The sequence below is a fragment of the Hyaena hyaena genome, unplaced genomic scaffold (assembly GCF_003009895.1).
Source record: "Hyaena hyaena isolate Hyena2069 unplaced genomic scaffold, ASM300989v1 scaffold_157, whole genome shotgun sequence".
NCBI lineage: Eukaryota > Metazoa > Chordata > Mammalia > Carnivora > Hyaenidae > Hyaena > Hyaena hyaena.
This window is the reverse complement of record NW_024080789.1, coordinates 2,986,772-3,012,281: the sequence shown is the minus strand read 5'-3', so window position 1 is coordinate 3,012,281 and position 25,510 is coordinate 2,986,772. Positions and strand designations below refer to the sequence as shown.

The following is a 25,510-nucleotide window of genomic DNA, read 5'->3' as shown; positions in this document are numbered from 1 at the left end:
GGAATCAAACCTAGTTTTGCAGCTTGGAGTAAACTTGGGTTACTGGTTGAGCCCGAGTTTCAGTTCTGACATTCAAAACGCCGGCAGCAAAAGGTCCTTATGGATTGGCCTGAGTCTACGTAAACTTCTGATACACAGTGCTGTGCCTGGCACATAATTAGCAAACAATAAATGAATGATTTAAAAAACAATAACAACAGAAGACTATGGTCATCCTAACTTTGATCCCTAAGCACAATGGGTAGCTCTATTTTAGGTCCTAGCTTCTCATTGTCTTCTTCCCAATTCCACCCTCGCACTAGCCCACCCCTTGCCTGACCCCTGTCTGACCCCGTCCAGAGAGAGCATTATGAGTCTCCTGTGAGAGCAAACCATGCTGTTACAGCCACAGAAGGCAGTAGAGTGGTTTGATCACGAGTCAATGAAACTATATTCCCATCAGGGACCTTGGAAAGAGATTTTTGAAGTTACGCTCATTTTAGGATTAAAAAAAAAGAAAAAGATAAGAAAGGAGGAATAATAGGTTATATTAGTAATCCTTTCACAAGGAAACATTTCCCATGATTCAGTGAATGTTTCAAGCCTATTCTAGGGCACTGTTCTGGGAAATCACATTTCTTAATAGAGATGACACATCTGGCCACGATAAAATGCAAGTTTCAAATGGGCTGGGTTGCTAATAGCAGGTCACTTCTCTTGACTCCTACCTTACTGCTTTCAGCAGCATGAGAATGATAGCCGTTTATGATCCTGGAAACTACGCCCAGGAAATTCTGAGACTTTTTCATCTTAAAGATAAACAAGTCTGTTTTCATTTTAATGTATTTTTTACTCTTCATCGAGAAATCATTGAATCACATAATCTCAGAGTTGGATTGTCCAGAAAGCTCATCTATCCGATTTTAAGAAAGCTTCCTGTGAGATTTCTGATAAGCGATCATCATGTAGCTTCTGTTTTGATGCAAACCCTCTCTTGTCAAAAAAGACAGTCAATTCTTGATCTATTTGCATCAATAGGATATTTTTAACTTTGTTGGGTAGAAATCAGCACTGACTAAAATTGCCATTTGTGACTGACACAAGATCTAAATAATGTAAAAATATATCATTTAGTTGCCCATTCCATCTATTTATGGAGTACTGAATAGGGCCTGGCATCATTTAATGAACAAATTCTCATCATTATGATCCCCTTCCTAGTCTCAGTTCTTTTTTCTTGTACTCTATTCTCACTCCAGAAGAGCAATTAAAGCATCACCTCTCTTGCTGAGTGAGTCGAAACTGATCATTACTTCAATTCAAAGCATTGATGGGAAGCGCACGTCATCCAGCACAGATGCATAACCAAAGCAAAAGTCAGGTTTCTCCTCCACCAGAATTGGTTTTGATTGAAGACAATGGTCCTTTCACAACATGTGATGTAGAATTACTACTTTTATGTAATTTCAAAATTGGGATGGATTTTTATAACAAAATCAAAAACTCGTCCATACATCTTTTAATATGTAGAAGATATGATTTGGAATCATCTATCTAGAATCACCAGGGATAAAACTGATATGCCAGACAATTTTTAATGTATCTGAGTATTCACTCTATTAAATGTCTAAGATTTAAAGAATTTTAGATTCAAACCATTGTTAAATGGAGTAAATGGGGCATAGTGTCCAAGCGCACTGGCTTTAGAGCCAGAAAGAATTTTGTTAGTTCCCAGCTCTGTTGCTGTGTGACTAGGACACATTATTTTAATCTTTTGGACCTGTTTACTCATTTATACAATAAGAACAATTATCATATCTATCTCATTGAATTACTATGAGCATAAATGTTCTAATTTTTGCAAAGGACTACACGTAGCCCTTTATACATAGTAAGAATTCCAGGACATTTAGCTAGTATTATTATAAAATGTTATATTTCTTTACTTACTCATCAGGGAATGAAGAATGTGATCTAATCTTTCATTTTGATTCAGTGTGAAAATTATTAATATTCTTTAGAGAATCCTCATACATAGTAATAAAAACTTTCAACTAATGGGCAGGGAATGCAAATGACACCCTAAATTCTCTTTGAGGATATGCCTTGTAAGTAAAAGAGAATAATAAATTAGCATAGAAGTGAAGAATATGTACTTTGAAGTCACAGACTAGAGCATATTACTAGGGTTCTAGTAATATGCTCATCAATTACTAGCTATGATTTGGGAAAATGTACTTAACTTTTCTCTACTTGGGTTTCCCTTTTTAAAAGAAATGTTAATAGCATATTCCGCAAAAGATTGCAAGAGTTAAAAGGTAAACCCCATTCAGGGTTCTCAGAGGATTTCTGGCAATTAGTCAGGAGTTCCAAAAATCTCAACTATTTTGCCTTCCTAAAAAGTATGTAGGCTGACATGACACAAAAGGGGTGAGAGTAGAGTGTGAGATGAATAGATGAACCTGTCTTATGATAATAAAGAGGATTTTCTGAGCAAACTGTGAAAGATCGTGGAGTACATGACATAGGCATCAAAATACATTACCCTTGGACTTAGAGCCAAAAGATGGATTAAGGACTGACTGTGCTTTGGGCCAGTCACTTCAGTGTTCTGAGTCAGAAGTCCTCACCAATTTGCAAAAATGGGAATAGAAGTAACCACACTTCACCGAGTTGAAGGGAGGGTCCTGTGAGAACATATGTGATAAGGAAACACGGTGCATTGGAACGGGCACTGGCACTCACGTCAAAGGGTGCTGGCCTCAAATCTGCTTCAGCTTCTGCTCATAAACCAGTCACTTGTTATCTCAGAACGACTGTCATATTTTTTAAATGGTAGAACTAGACAGGCCCGTGTGTAATACTTGGGGGCTCAGGGCAAGAAATAAAATGGAAGCCCATGTACTGTATGTCTACAATTTACTTAGCCCAACTATTTAAAATTTATAGCTAACACACACTCAAATAAAATTCTGTCTTCCTACTTTAGCAAATATAATTTCACTGCAATGTGAAAGTCCAGGTTGAAATTTAAAATGCTCAGTTCCTCGCTGGAATGCAGTGGCCTGAGAGAAGGTGATACTAGGGCACTTGTCCCTCTCTTGGCCTGTAGAAGGTCTCCTCTTCCCCCACCTCAGCTTTGAAGAGGCTTCTGCACACCAAGGCCTGCATGTTCAATCCTCACCTGAAGTCTGGCAGTTACCCCTAGGTCACATCTTAAGGTGAAGGCTGTGTATACTAAGGAGGATGGACCTAAAGAAGAAATTTACATAGACCCTATAAGCAGGATCAAGTCTGTTTGTAAACAAAGTCTAGGAGTTCAGAGATCCAAGGAATAGTCTAGAAGGGGATTACAAGTGTTTGCAGGGCAGATGTCTTTGACCTACAAGCTCTTAGCCTTGTGAGGAGAGACATGGCTGGAGAAGATCCAGAGGGAACCTCCCTAAAACTTGGAGGTGCAGGGCAAAGGAGCCTCTCTTGCATATGTTTAAACATGGAACCAATAATCCCTACTTCTCCAAATGATGATAATGAGATATCACCTCATACCTATCAGAGTAGGTAAAATCAACACAAGAAACAGCAGATATTGGCGAGGATGTGGAGAAAGGGGAAACCTCTTGCACTGTTGGTGGGAGTGAACTACCCTTCGATCCAGCAATTGCACTCCTAGATATTTACCCAAAGATCACAAAAATACTACTTCAAAGGGATGCATACACCCTGATGTTTATAGAAGCATTATCTATAAGAGCTAGATTATGGAAACAGCCCAAGTGTCCATTGACTGATGAATGGATAAAGAAGATGTGGTGTGTGTGTGTGTGTGTGTGTGTGTGTGTGTGTGATGAAATATACTTTGGCCATTAAAAAGGATGAAATCTTGCCATTTGCAATGACATAGTTGGAGTTAGAGAGTATTATGCTAAGTGAAAAAATCAGAGAAAGACAATACCATATGATTTCACTCAGGTGTGGAATTTAAGAAACAAAACAAACAAGGAAAGGGAAAAAGAAGAGAGAGAGGCAAACCAAGAAACACACTGTTAACTATAGAGAACAAGCTTATGGTTACCATAAGGAAAAGAGGAAAAGTGGGTGGGGGGATGGGTTACCCAGAACATGTAATAATGTTAACAATGTTAAATTATATAAATGTTATTGTAGTTGCTGTTATTATTATTATCATTATTATTAGAATATTCTTGGGAAACAACTGGGAGCTATAGGAACATGGGTAGTATTTTGGTAATCCTGACTCCTTTTGCCCCTATAAAACATTGAAAGTCCTTGTCATCAATTATTATATCAAGAACATAACATTTGTCATGCCATGAGTTTAAACAAGCTCTTCTGGGCTTTAATATTTTAAAATCCATACTAGCAGCCTCAACTTTCTTTTCCTAAATGAAGCCTTCTCACAGCTCAGCAAATATTTCTAGCATGCTTTTATGATCTCAATTTGCTAAGAGACAATTTAGTAATCAAGATGAATTCTCTTGCTTGAATACAACGCAAGTGTAGGACACCTGGCCAGCACTACTACATCATCTGTCTTGATTCTATGCCACTGTCGTTGGTCACTTGAGTCCCATGAGCACAGCACTTGCCTCGCTTCCTTTGTGCTTGCCTTTGCACTCGGATCTCCCTTTCTCCCATGTTCTTGCCCTTGCCCCAGGCAACAGCAGCTCCATGACTATCTTCTGCCCAGAGAATTCTGAGATACTGTCACCTCACAGATGGGTGGATATATTTTTCTCCTGAAAGACACTGTGACAACACATTTTTAGGACCATTGGGAAATCCTAGAGTCACAGAATCTCAGCTTAATAAAATACAAGTCTTATGGTTCAACTATCTGTTCAGAGAGGAATCTTACTCTATATCCCTGCAAGATTGCATTCAACTCTTGCTTCTGATTGGATAGCCCCGAAGATGAGAAAGTCAGACCATCAAAAAGCAGCCTTTCCCATAGTTTGACATCTTGAATGTTCAGAAAATTATTTGCTCACAATCTCTTAGCCAGCACTTGCTGATGCATCGTGTGTCGGGCACTGGGTGGGGGCCCAGGATGCAATGATAAGTAAGATCATCCCTGTCCTTAATGAAAGCTTTATGTGAGCCAAAATGCTAAATAATACAGTGGTTAAGTTGCTGAGCTCTGAAGTCAGTTTTCCTAGGTTTAAATTCAGCTGATAATACTACCAAAATTTCAGCTATAAGATGCTGAGATTCCAAGGTAAGTTCTGAGATTCTAATGTAAAACATGGTGACTATAGTTGAAAACACTGTATTGTATAACTGAATTTTGCTTAGAGTGGAGAACTTAAATGTTCTCTCTTTCTCACACACACACAAAAGATAAATATGTGATGGATAGGTTAATTAACTAGATGGGGAAAATCTTTTCACAATGTATGTGTAAATCAAATCATCGCAATGTATACTTTAGATATCTTACAATTTTATTTTATTTTACTTGTTTATTTTTTTATTATTCTAGAGAGAGAGAGAGAGAGAGTAGGGCTGGGGGTATAGAGGGAGGGAGAGAATCCCTAGCAGGCTCCATGCTCAGTGAGGAGCCTGACACGAGGCTTAATCTCAAGACCCTGGGATCATGACCTGAGCCAAAATCAAGAGTTGAATGCTCAACCAACTGAGTCACCCAGGTGTCTCTAAATATCTTAAATTTTAAAATAAAATCCAAAAGAGGACTGGTAAATATCTTACAACTTTGTTTTTCAGTTAATTGATGTATAAGTAATTGTATTTTTGTAATACAATTGTGGTTAAACCGACTTAGCATGGCTCTTGCAAAAATGAAGTTTAACAAGGAATTTCACACATGGTCTTGGGAGAAAGTTCAGGAGCCTTAGTGAAGTTCAGTCAAGCAAAGAATCTTTGTCACAATGTAGAAAGAATTATCTGTTCTAAGATAGTCAAACCACAAGTGCTTGGTAGAACTTGGTGTTTTGGGGAAATCTGAGAACTTATATTTTTAGAATAATACATCCTTCCTTAAGTAAAGGGAAGCCTCATGTCTTTGTTTTAGTAACAGTATGGATAAGGCCCCGTTTCACCTGGCCATAACACAATTTTCAATATGGAATTCTTGATTTTTCATTATCTCTGGGTCCCTACCCTGTCACATAATCCAAGTATTATAATATAAATCACATAATGGAGTTGAGTTTCCATGTATAATCCCAATTATTTCCTTAACATGCTTTATGTTAAATATGATAATAGGTGCCATGACTAGAGATGTAGGAATGGATATGGCCATAAAAAAGGATAAAGAACCACAACAGATGAACACAAGGAAAGGGAAGGAAAAATAAGAGGGAGGCAACTCATAAGAGACCCTTAAATACAGAGAACAAACTGAGAGTTGTTGGAGGGGAGGTGGGGGGGATGGGTTAAATAGGTGATGGGCATTAAGGAGGGCACTGGGTGTTATCTGCATGATATCATGAATCACTGGGTTCTACTCCCAAAACCAATACAGTATTGAATTTAGATAAATAAATTTTTAAAAAGGATAAAGAGATTGTTCTACTAAAACAGATAAATTGCTGTTACAGTTCTATCGTAATCTGTCAGTTCTCAACTGAAGAGGTGTAATGTATGTTATGTAATGTGTGTGTGTGTGTGTGTGTGTGTGTGTGTGTGATATGTCTGAGTCATAGTCTGGACCTACTGAATCAGAATCTTTGGAAGGAAGGGACCAGATGTTGGAGATAGACATGTACATTTCAAAAAATGTTTCCCAGAATTATTCACTCTAAATTCATCTTTTTCATATTTGTTTCTTCTCGCTAGTTAAAAACCAGAACACACTTCTAGGGAACTGAATAATAATTTCACAGCCAAACAAAGCAGTGTTAAATCCTGCTGTGACACCATAGCTCTGCAGCCTATTACAAATGAAATATTTTGGCCTGCAAAGTGTTCTCAGTCTTTGGGGATTTGGTGACTTTGTCCTCAGTGTCATAGGTAAACAGATCATTTGTAAAGTGACTTCATAATGGGATCTCAGGTTCTCATGAGGGGGTAGAGCTCTCAGTTCATCAAGAGAATTGAGCCGTTGAGGATATCACTAGGAAGTTCTTGACAGAGGGAACACCAGTGGATGAATCCCATTGTTCCTTTTGGGAAAAGATGAAAACTTTCTTTGTGGTTCTTTTGGCTACTGGCTATTTCTCATGTAAGGATTTGTCAAAGAACTTTGGGGATGGAGTAAACATTTGATCATCCAAGGAAAGTAACAAGCCCATAATAGCCATTTTCTAGATGTATGGAATTTTGGAACTTTGAAATATCTCTCAGAGATGAATTTACTACTTCAACTAGAATGAATATTAGTGGTGAATCCATTTTACAATATTCCCAAAACTCTGCCATAGACAGGTTCAGACTTGAGATATCCTAACTGGTGATCTATGAGAGGTATAATCATGATTGGACAAATAATTTGGTCTTTTGAGTTGATAATCAATTTCATCTCTCCTCCTGTCTCTTCTTAATACTTTCCCACTCTACTCCCACACACTGGCATTGATTGTGTGTGTGTGTGTGTGTGTGTGTGTGTGTGTGTGTGTGTTCAAATGCCATTTATACAAAGCAGTATTAATTTCTAACATGGCTTAGTATTAGAGCACAACCTGATGTTATCAAATCTCGAGAGAGGACCTAGCTCTCCCAACTAACTCCAGCAAAATTGGAAAGGAAACCCATGAACTGAAATTAAGTCTCCCAATGGAGATTTGATCTGGTGAAGTAGAAGGGTAGGCAAGAAGGACACTCAGCTGCAGCAGCTGAAAGAAGTCAAGGCTGTTAAGTAATATATAAAGTATGAAGGTTAAAGGAACTGTTAATCACTTGGGTAAGCAGTTGTTGACACAGAGGTCCCAAACAGAGCAAGAAGCTTCCTTATAAGCAGATTAAGTTTGGAAAGAAGTTATTTAAGATAGGCAATTGTTAAAAAGAATGCAGGTATCTAAGATTCCTGTCAGCAGGTGGTCAGGCTGACTATCAAGAACTAGACTTTCTTTAAAATAGGTCTACACAATGTCTGAGCAGCCTGGCTGTGGATGATATACTGAGACCCAGAGGATGAAGCTTGGTTTTAAATCTCTCCTGATGAAAGTCAACATAACACCTAGGAACGGTTTATGGTTGAATTCTCAGATGGGACAGTAAGTGTGCTTGCAGAAGTGCTTTGGGAAACAGGCATGGCTAGGCAAATCTTACATGAAGTAGCCACATATTTTTCTATGATTTTCCTGGTTATTCATTTAGATGGGATTCCTTAGTAGGTTAATTAGCTGTTCACATCTAAGTACTACATTTTTTACTTGACCTTTTTTCCAAACATTTCTCTTTCAGATATTTTTGGTAACACTCCATATAAGGTAAGTTTTCTACTTCCTATGTGAGAATGATTTTTACAATCTTAGGCTTCTAGCATTTCTATTAGGTTGAACCATATTAAACCACATGAAATTGCTAATATTTGATTATTTCTGATATACACGATGGCAATGCATATAGTTCAATCTACCCATCTCTGTCGAAAGAGATCCTAAGGTAAACCAGGCTTCATCCCTGTCTCTACAGCACCTCTATTTCCATATATAACACTAGTAATTAAAGCTCCTAATTTCTGGGTTTTTTTTTTCCTCCTTCTAAATTCATTGCTGTTGACGCATTTAAGTTCTCCTCACTTCTTGCCTATATTATTGCAGCGCCCACCTTAATGGTCTTCTGGCACTAAGTCTGATCCAGGAGTTGGCAAACTATGGCCACTTATTTTTGGAAATAGAGTTTTACTGGAATAGAGCCATGCTCATTAGTTGATGCATTGTCTCCGACTGCTTTTAGGCTACATGAGTTAAGTAGTTGCAACAGAGACCACATGGCTTAAAAAATATAATAGACTTGCTACCTGGCGCTTCATACGAAAAGTTTGCCAATCCCTGTACTAATCTTCTCCACACTATAAATATGGACCTTCTAAAATACAAACCTGATCGAGACATCTCTCTCCTTCAAATAGTGACTTCTAGTACTGGTGGGAGATAAACCTTTTTGCCTGCCTTACAATACCTTCTTCAAGGCAGCCTTTCTCCCTAAAAGGAGAATTCCCTTTTCTCACATCAGGTTCTAGGTAATGTAAATTATTTTGGGCTCCAAGCCATTCCAACTTTGTCTCTGTGTATATAATTCTCTCCCATTAAATTATCCTTCTTTTCATACTCATACCCAACTTTTGAAATCATTTCATCTCTTAAGAATACACCAAGGAATCATTTGTTTTGGTAAAGCCTCCCCGAACAAGCCATGTAGGCTTACCCACTAAAAAAGGAGATGAGATGCATAAACAGCATTTTTCAAAAAGTAACTTGAGTTCCTTCTCATAATATTAGCGATGATTTTAGCTAACTTATTGAATATTTTTATTGTAATCATTATAACTTTTATTTGATGTGTGTTAGAGAAAATAAAATTACAACCTCAAATCCAAGATATCATGGATATTCATGTTTAGAACATTTCTACAGTGAGTAGTCAGGATTAAAAAGGAATCCCAGTCAGTAAAAAAAACTTTAAAAGAAAAATGGCGCCAGAATTTGGAAGGAATTTGACCCAAGCGACCTAAGTTGGCAAACATTGCTATAAGCAATGGAAGCCATTGAAGTTTTATAGACGAGGTAGCACCTTGATCTACGGATATCTAGATATTATGTGATCTGAGTCAGTGAGGTAGGAGCTGTGGCAGCTCACTCCTTTTTCTGCTCATTACATGGTGCTCATGAACTTTCCAAGCCCCCCTGTAGACAATTTACTCTGTCACTCAAGTCCTCTGAATCCAGCTTACTCCAACTCTGGGACTATGAAGGAAGAAAAGTAAAATGGGGAGACATTGCGGAAATCTTGTCTCACTATTCCAGCCTCCTAATCCCCAGAGGGTCTATATAGCGAATACCAGAGTAGGACCATGCAGGGTGCTCCAATCCAGGCACCGCAGTTAAGGGGGGCTTTGATGAACTAAAATGATTCCAGAAGCAGTTCAACAGTGGTTGTAGTCATTTTTTTGTCACTTCCAGAATGTTCTCTTTCCCTTCCAGCAGATACATATCCCACAGCCAAAGGTCAAGGCTATATGGCCTCAGCTGCCTTTCAAATGGAAATCCCAAAGGCTCTGGCTGCTGAATTTAACATAAGGAAGTTGTGACATTTAAAGAGTGAAAGAAGACATATTTTATCATTATCTCCTGTCTGCACAAAATAAAACTCCCATGCACTTTTGTTAGAAGCCATTAAGAGATCATTATAGGATAGAGGGTTTGACCTGTGAGTTTTGTTTCAGGGCATTCTCTGCGATTATTATCAAAAGAAGATCGTACAACAGAAATCGATATGCTCCATAAGAGTCAGCCCTTTATGCGCTTCTAATAACGTTACGTATCCTAATTCCTGCGTCTACTGCTTCGCTAACATGTAAGTGAAAACATCAGACTCCAAACAGAAACTTGTCTTGAGAACTTCACATGTAGCTGACTGATAATACACGGAAGTGCTGAATCACTATATTGTGCCCCTGAAACTAATATAACTCTGTATGTTAACTACAGTGGAATTAAAATTAAAAAAAAAAAAAAGGCAACCCTTCTACATATTTTGGAAAATGTGTGTGAACTCTTCAAGATGTGGTTCTGTAAACTAAAAACGTCACTGGAGTTTCACTCGGGCTGGATGAACCTGGGGGGTGGGGTGGGGTGGGGTGGCAGTAACGGGGACTGAGCAACAGACTCTCAGTCCCACCTCCAACTCCAGCAGAGAAGCCCCCGTCTACCTATTCTGAACATCAGGTTTCAATGTGAGCCTATATGTGAAAAAAGTTCCTGTTCCTAAAATGTTTGAAAATCAAAGCTGTAAGAAAAATCACCCTTTTCAAGATAAGGTTATAGCAAGAAGTCTCAGTGCTCAGTCAGAAGACTTTGGGTTGAGTCCTGCTTCTGCGGGGTTAAGTGATCCTGGGAAGTCTTGTGACCCCTCCATACCTCAAGTTCTCATCTACAGATATGAGATAATATTTCCTGCTTTACTTGCTAAATACGCTGTGATAATGCTGACACTTCTTTCCTGATACTTTCAAACATACGAAGCTCTCTGCTTCTTCAGAACCTTTGGGTAAAGCATCCTCTCCTGCAAAAGTCCATGCTTTTCCCGGGACTGGTTGTTTCCCATTATTTCAGCTTCAGTCTAAATATTTCTCCATTACAGATGCCTCTCTTGGCCATCCTGGCTAAAATAGATTTACTTCTGGTATTGTTCATGTTAGTATGCTTCTGTTTCCTTCATAATTCTTACCAGATATTTTCTTTTTATTTTTCTGTTTCTTTGGTTTTGGCCTATCAACAAACATAAGCTCCATGAAGTTAGAGGGCAGGTTTGTGGTTTTTTTCTCAGCACTTAATATAGTGTCTGGCACAAAGGAAGCACCATAAGTACTTGTTGAATGAATGAACAAATGAATTAATGGGTTCTTAGGAGGGCTGCATGTGATAATGGGCATAAAAAGCATGTTTAAACTTAAAAGCACCCTTTAGAGGTAAGTGTTTCTTAATTTGATCACTTGTACTGGCTCAGTTTCTCAGTTGAGTGGGTGGATTAAGAGTAAATAAAGGCTCTTACTCTGGACTCGGATTGGAATTTGAGCTTTTCTATTTACACCATAGAACCAATATTCTGGCTTCTCTTCAAACCGTAAAAATCTTTTGCCTTTTAAACCATACAACCTACAGGGGCGCCTGGGTGGCTTAGTCGGTTAAGCGTCCGACTTTCACTTGGGTCATGATCTCACGGTTCGTGGGTTCAAGCCCCGCGTTGGGCTCTGTGCTGACTGCCGGCTCAGAGCCTGGAGCCTGTTTCGGAGTCTGTGACTCCCTCTCTCTCTGACCCTCCCCTGCTCACGCTGTCTCTCTCTCTCTCTCCTAGAAATAAATAAAACATTAAAAAATAAATTTAAAACAAAAATTAAAAAAAAATAAACCATACAACCTACGACAGGTAACTTAACCGCAGCAATGACCTGAGAAGTTGACCGTGAGAACTGAACAAGCTAAGGCGTGCAAGGAGCTTAGCATCATGCTTGTCCTATGTCACCAGGGTCCTTGTGTTGTTTCCAACTAGACAACCTACCGACCCTGTTTGCCTGAGACTGAGGCTTTTCCTGGAGTGTGAGACTTTGAAGGCCAAGAGAGAACAGTCTCAGGCAAATAAAAATAAGCGGTCACCTTGCCATCAGCAGGCCTTCCTATCTAGCCCCTAGCCCATAATCCTTCTTCTTCCATATTTACCAACTTTCTCTTTCACTCAGAAATATAACCTTTACCATCGTCCCCCTCAACCAGGGCCACAACACCCTCCAGACAATCTCAAAACCTCATCAAATAGACTTCCTGTTTAGTGGTCATGATAATCTCCTGGCAGACACTGAGCTCCCTTAGAAGAAAGAGAAATTGTACAGACTACCTCTTCTCCCAAATTTATCATCAGCTCTCTGCTTCTGTCCTTTCTTCAAACTTACTGTTCACCCTCTTCCCTAGGTCTTCCCTAGGTCCTTCCCAAGGTTGCAGGGAAATGAAAAACCACTTCTTTATTGCTAATAATAATAATCTTTCCCTAAGATCCCTACTAAAACACAGCTAGGTTAGAAGAAGAGAAGGTTATGTTGAATACACATAGTGTCTAAATATTTATATCAATTTCTTTTAGAGCTTTGAAAAACACTCTGAAAGTTCAATATGGTGGAAAATGCAGAAAGACTAAAAAATCTCGGAACATGACCTGATTTTCCTTCATTCGTCAGGAGTGGACCCATTTGAATTAAACATTGTTCTTCTTTCAAACAGTGGAATTTGTTATATTACCTTTTTTTTTTCTTAAATAGTTTATTGTCAAGTTGGTTTCCATATAATACCCAGTGCTCATCCCCACAAGTGCCCTCCTCCATGCCCATCACCCACCTTCCCCTCTCCCCCACTCCCATCAGCCCTCAGTTTGTTCTCAGCATTCAAGAGTCTCTCATGGTTTGCCTCCCTCCCTCTCCCTGCCGGAAACTGAAACTGCACAGGTCATCCCTGATGGCAAAGGCCCAGGGAAAAACCTGTGGGAAAGGACTGCACAGGTCATCTCTGATGGCAAGGCCCAGGGAGACACCTGTGGGAAAAGACTGCAAGGCAGTCAGAAGAACCCCCTGAAGAATTCTTCTTCTCTACTTTGTCTGTACCTTTTATTCTCACTTCTGCTGTTAGTCTATTCTAGGGTTAATATGAAACCAGAATCACCCAAAGTTCCCCCCTTCCTTCAAAATGGACTGTACCTAAATATCATGTCCACCCCTTCAATCAGATGTTGTCTAATGAATATTGTAGCAATTAGCAAAATTGGAGACAGTCCGCTATGCATGGGGTCTATAAGAGACCTAGAATTCATTTTCCTTGTATGAGTCTAATTGCCAGTAAGAATACATATTATGCCATAAGCAGAGACAAAAACAAGACTTACTAGTTTTGGAGGACTTTCTCAAAAAACTGTTAGAGAAATATTTGCCTGCTGACCTCAAGCCTGCAAGGCAACTTATGGATTGTTCTGGCCAAAGAATGAGATTGGTAAATGCAGAGACCAAATTCTAGTTGGTCCACATAAAACATTTCTATACGTCATCTATGATAAATGTTGACATTGTTCTTTCTTAGTAAGGGGTTGTAAGAGTCTGTTACCTACAGCCGCGGGTACAATTATATCCTGTTTTTGCATGCCCACTGAATTTAAACAATTAAAGGGCACTGTGATCTCATGTATTCTGGCAATATGCTTCACTTATCCTTAGATACCCTGCCAATATGTAAAACTTTGTTATGACTACCTGGTTAAATTTTATTGGTTGAAGTGGAAATCATGTACCATAAAATCACTGTTGCCAAGAAAACTTAGAAATGTTAAATCCTATGACTGTACTCAAAAAATGTAAATTGTTTAAGCATGATTGTTTGGATTTGCTATATAAAAACCCTAAGCTGAAAAATAAATTTGAACAGTCCACTTGAAGAGGCTGGCTCCGTGTCTTCTTTCGCCAACGCCAGCCATCACTCTCCGGGCCAACCCTGGCCTGCAGAGGCTGGACCCCTGCATCTCCCCAACTATTTTTCCCCTTCTCCTTCCCCACAGTCCTCCATTAAGTTCCTCCTAATCCACCTATATATGCAAACATACGGTACCTGTCCTTCTCTGCCTGACTTATGTCGCTCAGCATAACACCCTCAGGTTCCATCCATGTTGCTACAAATGGCCAGATTTCATTCTTTCTCATTGCCATGTAGTATTCCATCGTATAGATAAACCACATCTTCTTGATCCATTTGTCCAGTTGATGGACACTTAGGCTCTTTCCATGTTTTGGCTATTGGTGAGAGTGCTGCAGTGAACATTGGGGTACATGTTCCCCTCTGCATCAGCACTCCTGTATCCCTTCGATAAATTCCTAGCAGTGCTATTGCTGGGTGATAGGGGAGTTCTATTGTTAATTTTTTGAGGAACCTCTGCACTGTTTTCCAGAGGGGCTGCATATATTACTTTATTTTTTAAAAATCAATAAATGTTATCCTATGGAAAGCCCCTCTTTAACTCAAGATACATTTAAAGAGATGCACCAGAAATGTGTTTGTTTCTAAAGATACAGAGCTGAGTTGAAAGTGACCCCTGACTTCAGGCCACTCACAGTCTGATGGGCTAATTGGACAATTCATTCATTTATTCAATAAATATTCTTAAAGTACTTATGAGACTGCAAGATTTGGTTCAATTCTGGGACCTCAGCGGTAATCAAAAGCGGTCTATGTCTTTGTGCAGTACAATCCAATAAGGGAGTAAGAAAATGAATAACTATGTAAAAATATGTCAATGTGAGCAAAAGTACAAGCTCACGACTTCTAGGAGCCACCCTTGGCATTGCTGCAGATTAGCCGCCTATTCACTGCTAGGCCTTGATGTTATTTAACATAAACAATTTCACAGAACATTAACAGCCAGCACAGCCACTCTGTAACCATGATGAGTCAAGACAGAAACTCCATGATCACATCTGAACACAAGCAAAACATGAACATTACGCAAACTACAGAATACCAAACATCCCTGAACTAGACTAATATAAGTGACTGCTGTTTCTCTACCAATTCCAACTTTAGCCTTTTGTCTATTCTTCCCTCTTTCAAAATAAGACTTTTAAAGATACCAAAGTGCAGAATTACTCCATTCCTGAGGGCATCCAATTTAGAGTAAAGCCAGTCCTCCTTAAAATTTCCCCAAATTAATTTAACAATCCTAAACCCTACACTAAATTCTTTCTAATGTCCTTTTCTTGAGCTGCCCTGTGACTTTCCATGTGCATTCTCATTCTCGGCCACAAATCATAAACCCAGCTTGTTCAACTCGGTGTTCCTGGTGGTCTTTGGCTGGAGGGCATCAGCAAATGCAAAACTTGAAAGTAGCAACAATCTTATGCCTATTGCTCAAAACCCTCTTTTCTCATTTCTCCTTCAAGGCATTGGGAGGGACATGAAGAATATAAAAATAGGTGATATTTGAATTCTTAAGTTAAGGGATAGGAAGTATTTAATTCCCTTATTTTTTTCACTCATTGAGTTCTTTGATACCTTGTTCCAAAAACACTTTAAGGTGGCTGATGTTATTTAGTGGATTTAGAGGTAGAGTGGGGGACAGCTCTCTGAGGACAGTTATGTAATAAAGACAACACCGACCAAAAAGGAAAACACAATGGAGTACCTAAAGTGGGATGAGGGTACCCCAAATGACACTGATGTTTAACAGAACACTCCTTACCCCTCAGGCTCTCCCTACCTTTTCCTCAACCCGGGATGATATGTGAGTCATCAGCTATCAAGTTCTACTTGACTCCCTGCAACTGTAAACATCTTCTTCCCTTTTCTGGAGACACTTCATTTCCATCTCCCTTCTCCATCATTATCCCTTACTGATGGCAAGCTCAGGATCTAAAAACAAAGCAAAAAAACCCCTCATTACCCCCTGCCCTTGGTCTCAAAGAATTTAAGAAGCTCCAGTTCATTTCTCAGGTGAATCCAAGTCAAGTCTCTCTTGGTCAAACTTAAAGAGTTTTAAGTAGAGTAGTACTATTCTTTTTTTTTTTTTTTAATATTTTATTTATTTCTAGGAGAGAGAGAGAGAGAGACAGTGCGAGCAGGGGAGGGTCAGAGAGAGAGGGAGTCACAGACTGAAACAGGCTCCAGGCTCCGAGCTGGCAGTCAGCACAGAGCTCGACGCGGGGCTCAGACCCACGAACCGTGAGATCATGACCTAAGCGAAAGTCGGACGCTTAACCGACTAAGCCACCCAGGCGCCCCAGAGTAGTACTATGCTTAAAAGAGGCATTTAAAATATATGTGGGTGGCTTTTGCTTGTCACAAAGACTGAAGGGGTACTACCTAGCATTTAATGGACTAAGACTCTATAATGCACTAGAGAGTCCCACACAGTGAAGAACTGACCCATCCAAAATGCCAGTAGTATCCCTATTGAGAAACATCTCACACATAGATGGAAAGCATCATATCTACCCTTGCCTCGCCCCATGCCCACACCAGTCATCAGTAATCAATGATTGTACATTCCACTGAGCTTGATGTGGCCTCAAAATCTTTCTCCACATAGCAATCCAGGCATGCCTTGCCAATCAGATTTGGTATGGAAGACAAAGCCTGTTTTCCTTTTTAAGACCAAGGGAACTTCATGCTTCTCAAGATGAAATCTTCACCTGGTACCTTAGTCCTATTCCATTTCCTATGCCTGTGTCCATGCCTTGGTCATCTGATTCCTCTCTCAGACCTTCTAAGACAAGGACCCTGGGGCACCTGGGCGGCTCAGTCGGTTAAGCATCTGACTTCGGCTCAGGTCATGATCTCATAGCTTGTGAGTTTGAGGCCCGCATGGGGCTCTGTGCTGACAGCTCAGAGGCTGGATCCTGCTTCCAATTCTGTGCCTCCCTCTCTCTCTCTCTCTCTCTCTGCCCTTCTCCCACTCACAATCTCTCTCTCAAAACAAAAACAAAAACACATAAAAATTTTTTTAAAATTCTTTGTCAGAGAGGTAAGCTCTGATTGGGACCCTGCTCCATCCCAAGTCCCTCTGACTGCAGTAAAAGCCAGCCTGTTAGCATTACCTCTGAAGAAGGAAAAAAAAAAAAAGGCTTGCTCCTAGTGCAGTGAGTCAGCTACGCCCTCTAGTGGGGAAATCACATGTAATATGTCCAACTTTGGAAGAATAACACCCCAAAGAAAATCCAACTCAAAGTGACTGATGTAAAAAAACAAAAGCAAAAACAAACAAAACAAAAGGTGTGTTGAGAGGAATTTCTATGGCTCCTGCAACTAAAAAGTCCAGAGGAATCTCTGAATCAGAGTCTCAGAAAAAGTTGCCAGAAACATTAAAAAAAAAAAAAAGTTTCCAGAAATCTTTCTCTCCAAATTTTTGGATCCATCAGTGCTTTTCCTTAATGTTGTCTTCATTCTCAGATAACACTGACCACCCCCCCCAACCCCAACTCTAAGCAGGTCTAGAGTTACAGTTTCAGTAGCAGAGAGTTTTCCTTTCCTAAAACTTCTAAAAAAAGACTTGAGGCTTATTAGATTAGTTGGAATAAGATTACTGAATCAGTCTACAAGCTGTGGCTACAAGCATGCTTAATACTTGTTGAAATGGACTGAATTATAGAGCATGGCAGGAGCCAGGGGTGATGTGGCCCCACTATATGGACTAGAATATGATAAAGAATTGTGCCCCAAAGTTGGGAATATTGAGGTGCTATCACCAGGACAAATGAATGAAAATCAAGCAAAAACAACAGATGCATTGACACTATCCTTTCTGGATGCCATCTTTCTCTCCCCTGGGTCTGGTTGTCCACAGGCCTGCCTAAAACTCAACGCCCTGTTATATTTTTGCCTTTACTACAATTAGCTATTTAGCATTTTCGTATCATAATAACACTTTACCATCTTGGTAGAAAGTGAGGAAATGTCACCTAGAGATCTAAGCTTTCTGGAAAATATGCTTTCATATTCATACAAAATGATTTGACTTCCCCTTCCACAAACCATGGGAAGTCTGGTAAGAGGCCACTGGGTCATTTATGTTCTTCTTACTTGCTCTGTATCCCTAATTTTGCAGAATTCTCCATTAGTCCCTCATTCCACCTTCTGATACTGATGCCTCACCCCCTACCACTTTGATGCAAGTTAGATCCTCCCCACCTTCCTTCATTCCGCAGCACTTTCAAGGCAATTTTGGGGAACAAATGTTTTGTGCAGGTATGAGATAATAAGGAGGACTATGGCTAGCAATCAGAGGAAATTTATCAGGATTCTTTTGCTTAAGAGCTGCAACTTAGCCGGCCAAGTAAGAAATGTGTGGGCTCATGCTAATTAGGAGGGTTACTTTTTTTTTTTTTTTTGAGAGAGAGTGGGCAGGGGCGGGGTAAAGGGCGACAGGGAGAGAATATTTTTTTATTTTTATTTTATTTTATTTATTCTTGAGAGAGAGAGCACAAGCGGGAGAGGGACAGAAAGAGAGAGGGAGACACAGAATCCGAAGCAGGCTCCAGGCTCTGAGCTGTCAGCACAGAGTCTGACTCAGGGCTCCAACTCACCAACCACGAGACCATCACCTGAGCTAAAGTCAGATGCCTAACCGACTGATCCACCCAGGCAGAGAGAATGAGTGAGAGAGAGAGAGAGAGAGAGAGAGAGAGAGAGAGAGGGAATCTTAAGCAAGCCCCATTTCCAGCACAGAGTTCAATGCAGGGCTCGATCCCACCAACTGTGAGATCATAACTTGAGCCGAAATCAAAATCTGATACTTAACCGACTGAGCCTCCCAGGTGTCCCCAGAATAGTCTTAACTCAAGCACAGCCACAGACTTAAGCAATACCAAGAGTCTACTTCTGTCCTCTGCTAGTCTTTCATTACCTGCTGGCTTTATCATCTCCCACAGCCCCTATCTGCATGAGGAGATAATGGCTGCTACCTCCCCAGACACGTGTCCTGGGAACTGGGTTCAACAGGACAGGGTTAGGGGGTGGGAAGGAAAAGGGTTGGGGGTGGGAAGCAGGGAATGCTGGGACTCAGTCCAATCAATACGCAATTACAATCCCCAGATATGGGAAATCGAATTTTTTTAAATGATTGTCTTATAATCCCCAAAAGATGAAATGTAAACATAGAAATGAAGATAAAATTACAGCTTTATTACTACTTTGTGTTAAAAAACAGTCTATAAATGTCATTTAAAATACTTGTTGTATTTTAAGAAAATATAGCATATTAATGAATATGATGGATGGAACTTATTCCAATTTGAAGTTTTTAATTGAGTATTGATTTGAACTTAGAATTTTAAGCTGAAAGAATAAGAATTTATTGACTGTAAATATTATTGGCATTTTGAGGATAAGGTGTTATATATTATATATAAATGCAACCAGCTTTTAAATATTAGTGGCATTTTGAGAATTTATATATTATATAAATTTATATATATGTTTACATAAGTTGTCATTTGCCATATTTTTATGTTTAATTGAATAGAATTATAACATTTATTTATTTGGAAAGGTTTTATTTGTGAAGCAATTGAAGCACTTAAAAGGAAGAATTGAGTATATCAGATTTATCCATTTATTCATGAATTCTTTCATTCAACAAAACTTACCTGTGTGCCCACCCTCCACGTGTTTATTTTTTATTTTTTTCAGGTTATTGATTTATTTTTGAAAGAGAGAGAGAAAGAGAAAAAGAAAGGAAGGGAGAGACAGAATCCCAAGCAGGCTCCACCCAGTCAGCTGTTTAACCAACTGACCAACTGGCTGACTGAGCACCACCACCCCCCCACCCCACCCCGGCCTCTATGTGTTTATTTTGTTTATTTTTGGGGAACCGATCACCTCTGTGCTTATTGGTCCATCTTCCCTTACCATACTGAAGGTTAAACATACCCTCTTGTCATCACAATCCTTTCCTTGCACCCAGTACAGTGACGGGTCCAGGGCAAGCACTCAGGAAATACATACTGAATGAATGAATGAACCACATCAGACCCAAAACGCAATCAGCTTTTAATTACAACTGTTCTCTCCCCGTTACCTTTTGAATTGAAGGACCATCAACTTCTTTCCCAGTATTGGGATCACCTAGATGGGCCCAGTTCACTGGCATTTTCCGTGTCTTTCCTCGTAATGACTGAATGCCATTCCCCTCTGCCTATAGGAAGGTGACTTGTTCCTTCAGCTAAGATGAGGGGGAGAATCGCAGCGGAAACAGTGAATCCCAGCAGCTGGAACATACTGTTTGTGACGGAAACATTGAAATCGTAGGCTACAACCAATGGGTACTGGGCCTTGGCTGTCTGATTAACAAGTTACAAATGCATACTTGAAGGTTTAAAATTCAGTCACAAAGAAGTCATTGACATAATCCCCAGGCTACTTTAGGAAGATTAATCAGACTGTCACCTGGAGGAAAAATTATAAGAGTGTACGATTTAGTAGTTAGAGATATGGGTTTTGAAGTCAGCTCAAATTTCACAGTGATTCTTTGCAACTTACTAGCTGTGTGACCTTTATCAAAATACTTAACTTCTCTGAACCTGAGTTGCATTACTTACAAAATGGGGCCAGTGATTCTTAGGTTCCAGAGTTCATTGGATTAAATGTGATGATGTATTTAAATGATTGGTAGAGTGACATGATGATGAAAGGAATCCAAAACCTAAACCAAAACAAACAATAAAAGTTAAGACTTTGCAGGAGAGAGACTAGACCTAGGATGATGAGACAGTGACACAACGAGGAAGTAGCCACACGGAAGCCCATGGGGGTTCAGACGGGGTGTTTACAGTCATTTCCAGTGTCGCTGCCAAAAGCTTGGACTCACTCAGTGCCTGCCGTGCTGCTGGGCATTGTGGCCTTCTCCTGGAATGTTCTTTGTCCAATGGGGTCTCCCAGTTTCCTGGTCCTCTCTGCAGCCCTGACGTCTTATTCCCAGGTTCCATGCAGTCTGTTAGTAAATAACTAAATAGTTAGTAAATAACTAAATTACTAAAAAAACAGTAAATAACTAAGGCTGGTCGTAAATAGTCCTTGACATGTCAAACACTTTTCTGAAGAGTCACTTCTTTACTCTCGTATCTCTAGAGATCAGGCTAAAAGATCTGTGCTAGATGTAGTGATGGGGAAAACACAATCCGAGTCAATGTAAAAACAAAGCTCGTGGAGTCTCCTAAGTTTCCACCTTCACTTTCCTGTGACGTAACTTTGCTCTGGTGCAGTTTGGCCCAAACTAAAAATAAAAAACAAAGGCTTTATTGCTTAATGCTTGCAAAAGCCTCCCGTGTAGGTTTTCCCTTTTTCCTCCCTCCTTCCCTCCCTTCTTTCCTTCCTTCCTTCCTTCCTTCCCATTCTCTCTCTTGGTTTGTTTTGGTTTGGTTTGGTTTTGCCTAATCTACCACCTTGTGTTTGGTTTTGGAATTGCAATTCTCTATGCATATACCTAGGTACAATATGTTTTCGCAGGATTTCCTTATGTAACTCAGGAAAGTGTAAAATGCTTCGAAAGTGAACTTGAGAAATAGCACATGCTCAGGTTGAGCCCTTGCAACTTCAACTATACCTGGAACAGAGGCTTCTGGACAATCAAATAATAACAGCCAAGTTTTGTGGACTTTTTGCTGCATGCCAGGCACTGTCCATCGTGGATTACAAATACTACCTAACAAGAAACAAGCAAGGGCAAAGATGTGAAGAAATTGGAACCCCTGTGCACTGCTCATGAGGATGTAAAATGGCGCAGCCACTATAGAAAAACTAAAAATAAAATAATCATATGATCTAGAAGAGATATTTGCATGCTCATGTTTCCTGAGGCATTATTCACAATAGCCAAGAGGTAGAAACAACCCAAGTGTCCATCAATTGATGAATGGACAAACAAAACATGGTGTATCCATACAATGGAATATTATTCAACCTTAAAAAAGAAATTCTGACACATACTACAAAATTGATGAACCTTGAAGACATTATGCTAAGTGAAAGTCACCAAACACAGAAGGGCAAATATATGATTCCATGTAGATTAGATATATAGAGACAAGAAGTGGAATGGTGGGCTGGTGAGGGTGGGGGCAGGAAGTTGTTTAGTGGGTATAGAGTTTCAATTTGGGAAGATAAAAAAAAGTCCTGGAGGTGGATGATGGTTAAGAGTTGCACAAAAATGTAAACATGTTCCTTTTTTCTTATTTATTTTGAGAGAGAGGGGGCAATTGGGGTAGGGATGGAGAGAAAGGGGAGAGAGAGAATCCCAAGCAGGCTCTGCACCATCAGTTCAGAGCCCGATGTGGGGCTCGAACTCACGAAACTGAGATCATGACCTGAGCCAAAACCTAAAGTCAGACATTTAACTGACTGAGCCACACAGGCACCCCCAAAATGTAAACACTCTAATGCCGTTGAACTCTACACTTAAAAGTGGTTAAAGTGGTAAATTTTATGTTACATATATTTTTATACAATTAAAAAAATAACATGTAAGGGCACCTGGGTGGCTCAGCGGGTCTGACTCTTGATATCAGTTCAGGTCCTGATCTCTTGTGGTGATGAGATCGAGCCCTGTGTCAGTTCCATGCTCAGTGCGGAGCCTGCTTGGGATTCTCACTCTCTTCCTCTCTGTCCCTCCCCTGCTCTGCTCATGTGCATGTGTACTCTCTCTCTCTCAAAACAAATAAACATTAAAAAAATGTAAGGAATCATTCATGTGCAGACTCAAAAAAACTGTGTTGCTGCGTCTACCAACCTTTCTTTTTGATACTTGTGCTAATAAAGTCTACATATGTCTCCCTCCCCAAATTAAAAATAAAGAAATGAGGTAATGTGGTAAATTAAAGATAGCCACAAATTCTTTGCTGCTTCTTCAATTAAGAGGTAGAGTCTTATTCTTCTTCCCTTGAATCTAGGCTGGTTTAGTGTCTTCTTGACCAATAGACTGAGACAGAAATAACTTCTGGAATCTGGGATCTAGCTGCTTACAACAGCTCGCTGTCTGCATTTTCTGTCTCTGAGAGCTCCGTCAAAGCACAAGGGCTTTTTTGTGAGAAACCCAAACCAGAGAAGGAGTCCACGCGCAGGCATCTGGATGGATGGCCCTAGCCAAGTCCCTACAGGACTTCCAGCCTGAATTGCCAGTAATCATTCATTTGAGCCTGAAGTTAACTGCAATTTCAGCTAATGTCTGACTGCGAGTGTGTAAGAGACCCCAAGCTAGAACTGCCCAACCACACACCCAGTCAATCCACTTGACAGATCATAGCAAATTGTGTTAAACCACTAACTTCTGCAGTGGTTTGTTTCGTAGGTACTATAATGATGTCCCTTTTTACTTGAGAAACCTCAAGCTGAGAGTTGAAACACTAGCTCATGGTCTCTGTGCTAGCAAGGCACAAAGGAACTCACACTTGAATGAGATCTTTCTAAACTTCTAAAATTGTAAAGCCTGCATTCTGACCACTGAATGCACGGTTTCTCAGTTGAAACAGTTATACAAAGGATAGACTTCTCAAATAATCCTATATTTAAATTCATAGCTGAGCTCTACCACATGACTCAACTCCAAGGGTCATGTCAATGACCCCGATGTGCATGGTACATTCCTCCAGTTGTGTGTTACACAGGCCCCATAGCCCTAAGAAGCGGCCTTGAACAAACCCTGTCCCTATCCTCAACCAGAGATTGTTCTCTTAAGTGTTGGACCTTCTAACAAATTATCTAAGGGCCTAAGAAGTTTCAAGGGAGGAGAGGTTGGTGCTAGAACCTATGAGACTATGAGAAGTAAGAGGCATTTAGAAATTTTATTAAAAAAGAAACACCGTACAGTGGTTCAGGGCCATTTGGTGTAGGGCAGATTTCCCCGTAGAGGTCAGAGTGCCTCTGAAATTATCACTGTATGAGAGCGGGGAACACTAGCTCAGGACTCTAATAAAAACCCATAACACCAACAAACAAAAAACTCTTGGCGATGAAGAGATGCACATGTTCTACCTTAACCTGTTAAAACTAAACGAGTTTTGATGTCTAATTATACACAGCAGCCACCCATAGCACTCAGAAAACCTCTCTATTCAGCATTTATTACAAGTGTGCTTTTGTTTCTCTTTCTAAATTTGAAGTAGGAAACATATCTTATTTGTATTTCTAGGCCCACCATCATACTTTTTACCAAAGGAGGAATGCTAACCAGATGAAGGAATATATTCAAATAAAGATTTATCCTACTGGGACTGAAGTAAACCTTATGGAATCCCTTGTATCCATGCCAGGCTCAGTGCTAGACACTTCCGTATAGGATTCCTGTTTGTTTTTCTAGACAATCCAGAAAACAGAAAAGGCCAAGGTTTGTGTCAGTGTTTAAGTTCAAATATGAAAGAAATCGACGGAAGCAACTATTTTCACTTACAGGAAGAATGTAATATGAAGTTGGGATTAAGATGAACAGCGTACAAATATAACGAGGTTTTATTGTTTGTTCTTCCCGGAGCCCTAAATCCAGGACACAGGGTTTAACACATGGACTGGCACAGCAAGAACTGTGTCTGCCAAGATAAGCTGCAACCCACGGTGCCAAACCATAGTAGGGAAAAAGAAGAAATCAGGTTTGGTATTAAGAAAAGAATAGCAAGGACCGGGGAGCGCCCCCACCCCCACCCCCACCCCCACCCCCACCCCCAAGTCCATCTTGAGTCCTTTCTGCAGCAGAGTCCTCTAGTCTGCCCCGTGTCTCCTCAAATTGCATCTCATCCGGTTTCATTGCACACTAGCTTTCCTTAAGGGCATTTGTATCTATTTTAATGTAGATATTTTAGTTCATTTTAGTTACATGCATGCAGAGGCAAGAACGTGGGATTGGGAAGGTAAATATTCAGGTTTCAGTCCACCTGGGTGATAGTAACCTCTCTGAACATAATCTGTAGCCATTAAAGAAAGAAAGAGACTGATTCCTGCCCCTCTGTGAACGTGGTAGGCCGTTCTTAATGAGAACACTCCAGCGCGAGCCCTTTAGAAACTGTAAAATACTGTTCATTACGTGCAAAAACGATGTCCCCAAAGTAGAGAGAAGCTGGCTTAACACTAACATCTTTAACTTTTCCCCCACAACTCCTCCCACCCTCCCCTGCCGGCTAAATAAATAAATATATATATATGTATATACATATATTAGCTAGACGAATTCTGGAAAAACCTCTGTTGGAACGCAGTCGTTTTGCAAACGGCAACACGCGGTCCAAAGGCTTATCCGAGACCGCCAAGCACCCGCATACCGAGGTGCAAACCGCAGGGTGGTGACAACCTCCCCCCGCGGCCGACTCTAGGCGCTTCCGGTG

General features: G+C 40.2%; 1 protein-coding gene and 1 long non-coding RNA gene across 3 annotated transcripts; one reads left to right on the top strand and one right to left on the bottom strand.

Annotated features, from left to right (window-relative positions):
* The first annotated feature begins 7,071 nt into the window (after positions 1-7,071).
* Positions 7,072-12,860, top strand: SPINK9 (serine peptidase inhibitor Kazal type 9). The gene is made up of 4 exons (XM_039239423.1): positions 7,072-7,186; positions 8,368-8,393; positions 10,352-10,482; positions 12,763-12,860. The coding sequence occupies exons 1-4, from the start codon at positions 7,141-7,143 to the stop codon at positions 12,836-12,838; spliced, it is 279 nt and encodes a 92-aa protein (XP_039095354.1). The 5' UTR covers positions 7,072-7,140; the 3' UTR covers positions 12,839-12,860.
* A 7,159-nt stretch (positions 12,861-20,019) lies between these two features.
* LOC120236565 lies at positions 20,020-25,509 on the bottom strand. Of its 2 annotated transcripts, XR_005529705.1 has the most exons (6): positions 25,339-25,509; positions 24,586-24,734; positions 21,748-21,846; positions 21,197-21,417; positions 21,013-21,149; positions 20,020-20,847 (listed from the first exon to the last, which is right to left on the bottom strand). It is a non-coding gene; the product is annotated as an uncharacterized LOC120236565 (long non-coding RNA). The 2 variants fall into 2 exon arrangements; XR_005529704.1 differs by having other exon boundaries at positions 20,020-21,149.
* Between the last annotated feature and the right edge of the window lies 1 nt (position 25,510).

What these genes read in the sequence shown, in the direction of transcription:
- SPINK9 (XM_039239423.1), top strand. Translation starts at nt 7,141, where the DNA reads ATGAAAACTTTCTTTGTGGTTCTTTTGGCTACTGGCTATTTCTCAT. An exon ending in GGCTACTGGCTATTTCTCAT is followed by an intron (nt 7,187 to 8,367) that starts GTAAGGATTTGT and finishes TTTCTCTTTCAG; the next exon opens with ATATTTTTGGTAACACTCCA. An exon ending in GTCTACTGCTTCGCTAACAT is followed by an intron (nt 10,483 to 12,762) that starts GTAAGTGAAAAC and finishes AATTTCTTTTAG; the next exon opens with AGCTTTGAAAAACACTCTGA.